This window comes from Mustelus asterias, chromosome 12 (assembly GCF_964213995.1).
Source record: "Mustelus asterias chromosome 12, sMusAst1.hap1.1, whole genome shotgun sequence".
NCBI lineage: Eukaryota > Metazoa > Chordata > Chondrichthyes > Carcharhiniformes > Triakidae > Mustelus > Mustelus asterias.
In genome coordinates, this window is record NC_135812.1 from 57,380,828 (window position 1) to 57,387,988 (window position 7,161).

Sequence of the window (7,161 nt, forward strand, 5' to 3'; positions counted from 1 at the left end):
TAGAACAGGGGTGTTTGATAGGAGTGTTGGAAATTCTAGTTGCATGTGATTGGTGACAGAGAAATGACAGAATCCACAGCAGAGGGACCATATCATTAATGTGAATCATTTAGCGTGACTCCAATAAGATAGTTTTACCATCCCAAGCGGTTTTCTATTTGTACGAGTTGCACGTTTATCGAAGACAGACAGCAGTAAATACCACTCACACTAGGTATCAATAAAAACACACCATCAACAATAAAGGAAAGATAAGGAGACTTTACTGTCTCTTTGCTTCAGAGGGTCACACCCAAATGTTTTCAGTATGAATAGGTTTATTCTCGGTTTAAATACAATAGACCAGCAGACCAAAGGCAGGCAGGGTGAACCCGGAAGAATGGGAGTATTGTTCCATTCACGTACAGTGAAGACAGTGAGTAACAGATCCCCGGGACACAGAGAATAAATTAATTGAGAAAGAGTTCTGAGTCTCCTTTCATGCTTATGAGGGGTTGGAATAAATCACTTGTCTGGATATTTATCACTGAAAGGCTTGCAGCGACTGCCTATTCTCAGGGACTTTTTTGCTATTTCTCCATATCGATCCCTCTCTATACCTGTCTTATTCCTGGTTTTTATTCTCTCTCTCCCCCTCCCCCTCTCTTTCTGTCCCTCTGTCTACATGTTTCTCACTCTCGTTCTCTCTATTTTCACAGGGAGAAGTATTTCTGTTTTGCCTTTCACTCCCCCTGTATCTCTCTTTATTTCAATGCCTCCCACATTCTGCCTGTCACTTCTCTGTCTGTCTGTCTTTGAAATTTCTCTCACTCTCTCCATTGGTGTCCATCTCTACATGAATACATTTTCTCAAAGGGCAGTGTTAAATAAATCCAGCTGCTGTATTTGTTCAGTGAGGCTGCTATAGTGTAACCTCAACTGATCCATCATCAGAGGATAATCCAGCGTGAAACTGAGCCCCAGGGTTAACTCTGATGGAAATGGAGAGCAGGAAGTGCCTTCGTACACTGCGTTTGAGAAAGTCAGCTTCTCACTTCTGATTGGTGTATTTGATTTACCCAATCAAGTTCCCAGTTTAAAACTGAGACATTGCTGAGTAACAGATTGGAAGTGAGAGCTGCCACTGGTCTCCTGATTAAGCAGGACCTCTACAAACGGTTCAACCTAAGTCCAAATTCAAAGAAAAATCAGTTTAATAACAACCAGGCTACACTGAACTAAACCTAAACTCCTGGTAGTGATTGAGAATTTTTCAGACAGGAAGAAATCAGACTCAAGCTGGGTCTGATGGTGAGACCAGCGAGGCTGGGATTGTTCAGTTTGGAGCAGAGAAGGTTAAAGGGAAATTTTATATGAGATTAAAAATCATGATAGATAATTAAGGAGAAACTGTTCCCAGCGGGAGGAGGGCCAATAACTAGAGGACTCAAAGATGTTTGGCAAAGGGTGATGAGGGGAATTCTTTCAACACAGCAAGCAATTCTGAGTGGAAGATGCTATTGAAAAGGTGGTGGAAGCAGATTCGATCAGAGCTTTCCAAGGAGAATTAAATAAATGAAAGGTAGAAATTTCAGGCCAAAAGGGGAAAGGAGGAAAGCATGACTCTTAGAAGAAGAATCTTAGAAACCCTACAGTACAGAAAGAGGCCATTTGGCCCATCGAGTCTGCACCGACCACAATCCCACCCAGGCCCTACCCCCATATCCCTACATATTTACCCGCAAATCCCTCTAACCTACGTATCCCAGGACACTAAGGGCAAATTTAGCATGGCCAATCAATCTAACCCGCACATCTTTGGACTGATTGGGTATATCTACAAAAGAGCTGGCACAGGCTAAATGGGTAGAATGGCCACCTTCTATCATTGTGTAAGTGAGACCATAAGGCATAGGAGCAGAATTAGGCTACTCGGCCCATCGAGTCTGCTCCGCCATCCAATCATGGCTGATTTTTTTCTCATCCCCACTCACCTGCCTTTTCCCCATAATCCCTGATCCCCTTATTAACCAAGAACCTATCTATCCTTCTCCACAACCTAAGCTGCGAGGTTAGCATTTGCTTTTCCTTTGGGATTATGGTGGAAGTGTGTTAGACCTGGATCCCTCCCCAAATTCCAGCTGGGATTTTGCACCAGTTTCTCTCCTGGGAGGGTGGAATTGGTTATAGCCAGCTGTGTCACCCGTGTTGGCGTTTCACCTGTTACAGGCTCAAGCAACCTTGGCAAAATAGCGATCCCCCGTTCTCCTTCAAGAATGTAATTCGTCTGACATCGGATGCCAATCATTTCACCCAGGAGCTGAAGAAAGAGAGAATTTCGGGGAATGTAGATGCTCCTGAAGGTGGATTTGATGCGATTCTGCAGGTTGCTGTTTGTAAGGTAAGTTCTTTCACTCTGGGATTCATTGTGTTTTGATCTGGTTAGTCATTCCAGCACAGAAGGAGGTGATTCGGCCTGTCTGTGCTAGTTCTCCAAAGGAGTGATTCGCCAACTGTCACTCTCTCACCTTCACCCCACTTGCCCTGCACATTCTTCCTTTTCAGATAATACTCTAATTCCCTTTTGAATCTCTCGATTGGATCTGCCTCCACCACACTCTCAGACAGTGCATTCCAGATCCCAACCACTCACTGTGTGAATCTGTCTCCACCACACACTCAGACAGTGCATTCCAGATCCTAACCACTCGCTGTGTGAATCTGTCTCCACCACATTCTCAGACAGTGCATTCCAGATCCTAACTACTCGCTGTGTGAAAATGTTTCTCCTTGGGTCTTCGTTTCTTTTGCCAATTACATTAAATCTGTTCCCTCTGCTTCTCGATCCTTCCACCAGTGGGAACAGTTTCTCCTTCTTTCCTCTGTGCAGATCCCTCATGATTTTAAATACCTCTACCAAATGTCCCCACAACCTTCTATCCTCCAAAAGAATAGTCCCAACTTCACCAGCCTGTCTGCGGAACTGAAGTTCCTCATTCTGGGAGAACAACCACAGATTCTCCATCCTAACCCTTTGCACCCACCAGAACTGTACCCCAGTGTTATACAGTGACAAACTTGTACCCACCATTACTATATCCCAGTGTTACACAGTGACAGACCCATCCCCACCAGTACTATACCCCAGTGTTATACAGGGACAGACCCGTCCCCACCAGTACTGTACCCCAGTGTTATACAGGGACAGACCCGTCCCCACCAGTACTGTACCCCAGTGTTACACAGGGACAGACCCGTCCCCACCAGTACTGTACCCCAGTGTTATACAGGGACAGACCCGTCCCCACCAGTACTGTACCCCAGTGTTATACAGGGACAGACCCGTCCCCACCAGTACTGTACCCCAGTGTTATACAGGGACAGACCCGTCCCCACCAGTACTGTACCCCAGTGTTATACAGGGACAGACCCGTCCCCACCAGTACTGTACCCCAGTGTTACACAGGGACAGACCCGTCCCCACCAGTACTGTACCCCAGTGTTACACAGGGACAGATCTGTAATCCATCCTTTTGCAATGCTTCATACCTTGCACCGTCTCTATGTAACATTTTGGTTTGGCTGATTTCTATTCTGAGCAGTGTCTCCTATTGTTTGCAGGAAAACATTGGCTGGAGGAGTCAGAGTACACACCTGCTTGTCTTCTCCACTGAATCTGCCTTTCATTATGAGGCTGATGGCTCCAATGTCCTGTCTGGGATCCTAACTCGCAATGACGAGGGCTGCCATTTAGACTCGACTGGCACTTACACTTACCATACTTCACAAGATTACCCCTCAATTCCAACTCTGATCCGTCTCCTTGGTGAACACAGCGTGATCCCGATCTTTGCCGTTACTAACCACTCTTATTCCTATTATGAGGTAAGAAACCAGGATAAACTTCATCAAAACTCCACAGGAGGGTATTTTGTACATTATGTGACATTTATGCGTTACCTTCCAAGTAGAGACCGTTAACAGTTAAAGAGAAATATGAGCACCGTGTAATTAACTGACTAAGTTATGCCACTAGATTTCATGTTTTTAAACAAAAACAATGTATATAAAAATAAACAAAGCAAGCACCACTAACTTAACAGTGTGGTTTATAACTGTATCAATAAATATATGCTACGAATCCAGTTTTAATTTTGCTCCTCCCAACCTGAGTTGCTTTATATTATGAAAACTTGAAGATTTATTCACTTCTTTAGGGAACATCCAAAGATAGCACAGCCCACTGGAATTCACTTTAAGTATTCTCAGTATTCCTGCTATTCCCCAATATCGAAGATTTTATGGAGATCATTCCATTAGCTTTTTGCTGAATGACCCTCCCAATTTTTATGAAGACTTCACGACTGTGGATTTTTCTGCTCCTGGCCCTGGGTGTTGCAGATACCCAACTGCCTTCTCACAGCCTGCCAAGCTGACCTTTCTGGCTGCGTTCTGCCATGAGAGTCTGGAGGAAACACGACAGAGATTTTCGCCTGGCTTCAAACCAGGCAAATCTTTCAGTTTTTTTCCCCCTCAGAAATTCCAAACTGAACTCAAAACCTCATTCACATTCCGCACAGTGAATGATAAAGTTAGTATCTTACGTGCAGCTTGACTAACATCATCTCCTTTGGCTCTCCCAACTCAGTAAGCTGTAGTTTACACTAAATCAAAACTACAACTGCCTTCCCTGAGAAAAACACCCAGATACCTTAAACAAAACCAGAGGCTCGGAATCCTGTGGCAAGTAACTCACCTTCTGACTCCCCAAAGCCTGTCCACCACCTACAAGACACAAGTCAGGTGTGTGATGGAATGCTCCCCAGTTACCTGGATGGGTGCAGCTCCAATAACACTCAAGAAGCTTGACACTATCCAGAACAAAGCAGCCCGCTTGATTGGTACCACATCCACAAACATTCACTCCTCCACCACCGACATAGCAGCAGTGTGTACTATCTACAAGATGCACTGCAGCAATTCGCCAAAGATCCTTAGACAGCACCTTCCAAACCCACGACCACTTCCATTTAGAAGGACAAGGGCAGCAGATACATGGGAAGACCACCACCTGCAAGTTCCCCTCCAAGCTGCTCACCATCCTGACTTAGAAATATATCGTCGTTCTTTCTCAGTCGCTGGGTCAAAATCCTGAAATTCCCTCCCTAATGGGATGGGCGACAAATACTGGCCAGCCAGCATTCCCCATGTCCCACAAATGAATTTTTAAAAAACTTTCTAATCCCCACAGCCCATCTCCATGACAAAAGTGTTATTTGGCAGGGGTGTGATACAGCGTAGAGAGCTCCTGATGATTGTGCAAGTCAGTGGAGAGGGAGTGGGGGGAAGCCCCCGATGAATTTGTGGGAGATGGGGGGGAGAGGGAAGGGAAGGGGGGGGAAGCCCCTGATGATTGTACAGGTTGGAGGGGATGAGGATGCCCCCGATACCACATGGTAGTTGTTGGGGGGGGGAGGAGTTGGTGAAGTTCCACTTCAATGTTGATCAGGGTGCCATTTAAAGATAGTGCCCTGATCTCTGGAGAGTTTGTTGAAGTAAGTGAACTGAGTGTGTGGAGCTGGCCTTACTGCCTCTAACTTCTTCCCCTCCCTCCTCCATGCCCCCCATGCCCCCCACTGCCAGAGTCACGTCATAAACCCATCCCACTCATTTGTTTCCTCTGAGACTCGAGGCCTGGAGGGAAAACTGGGCTGTGCATCTGGAGAGCTCCCACCGGATTTCAGCCTGACACTCTGGCTGAAATCTTGTCGCCGTTCACGCCAGTGGGATCTTACGGTCCCAGCGATGGCGCACCCCCGCTGCAGGTTTCCCAGTGGTGAGGGGTGCATTCAATGGGAAACCCCATTGACAATGGGGGGAGCTTTGCCACCTCCTGCTGTCAACAAACATACCGCAGAGAGGAAGGAAATCTCACCCTTTGAAGAAGTGGTAAGATTTCACCCAGGGCTTGTGACTGAATACATTACAGGATGTGTGATACAAAGTAAATTACAGGGAATGTGAGCATTGTATATTACAGCACGTGTATATTACAGCATGTGTGATACAGAGTATATTCTAGGGAGTCAGATACAGTATTTATTACAGGGGGGTGTGATACAGTTTGTATTACAGGGTGCAATATAGGGGGCGATTCTCCCATCGCGACCTGCAACTTTTCCGACGGGTCGGGCTGGGAGATGCGTGTTGTCAGCCTTTTTCCGGGATTTGTGCATGCGCCAGGAACGCATGTGCATCTCCCAGAGCCGGCGAACAGTCGGAGTCCAGACCACGCTAGAAACCGGCAGGAAGACAGGTAAGTCATTTGAATCTTTTTTTCATGTAGTTTAAATATGTTTAGCATTTCATTATCGGGAACTTGCCGGGCCCGATTGAATCTCCCACCCCGCCAGGAGTATTTCATTCCGGCAGGGTTTAGAGTAGCTCCCCACATTCGGGGAACTTGCGGGAGACCCCGCCAGAATGAATGGGGGGTGCCCCCTGAGCATGGTCACCCTGGCAGTGCCCCATGCAGTGCTGCCCCTCCAGCCCCCCCACGGCCCGATCGTGGTCCCCACAGCAATTCCCAGGCCCCCACCCCCCCATCCTATCCCGGAACGCACCAATGTACAGCCCCCCATACCCAGCAATGGCGATCCCCCTACCCCCCTGTGCCCCCTGGCACTGCCCAAGGGGCAAAGTGCCCATGCCCAGGGGGCACCTTGACACTGCCCACCGGGCATCAGGCAGTGCCAAGGGGGTAGGGCCTAGGGATGTTCAGTGGGGGTGAGGGTCCTGCTGTCACTCTGCATGGTCTGGGCTGGAGGGGGACCAGCGATCGGGGTGGGCTGGGGGCGGGTGTCTGCCGGGGGGAGGGGTCTGACCCCGGGGGGGGGGCGGTCAGCAGTGGAGGGTGTGCTGGGGTGAGGGGGGTAGGGGGATCGCCACTGCTGGGTACAGGAGGCTGTACATTGGTGCGTTCCGGGATAGGACGGGGGGGGGGGCCCGGGAATTGCTGTGGGGACCGCGGTCGGGCCGTGGGGGGGCTGGAGGGGCAGCACTGCATGGGGTCCTGTGATTGAGCTGCCAGCAAATGGGGAGTCTGCCAGATCAGGGCCACTGCGCACGCGCAGAGTTCCAGAACTGTCAAACTCCAGCGCGAATAGGCCCCGCCCCCCTGGG

General features: G+C 48.5%; 1 protein-coding gene across 1 annotated transcript in view; it reads left to right on the forward strand.

Annotated features, from left to right (window-relative positions):
• The window catches only part of LOC144502025 (integrin beta-4-like), a 59,757-nt gene that overhangs the window by 42,893 nt on the left and 9,703 nt on the right, over positions 1-7,161 (forward strand). The window contains exons 7-9 of the mRNA XM_078226039.1: positions 2,209-2,380; positions 3,601-3,864; positions 5,665-5,815. Of these exons, the coding sequence (XP_078082165.1) occupies positions 2,209-2,380; positions 3,601-3,864; positions 5,665-5,815 (587 nt within the window). The remainder of the gene's footprint in view (positions 1-2,208; positions 2,381-3,600; positions 3,865-5,664; positions 5,816-7,161) is intronic.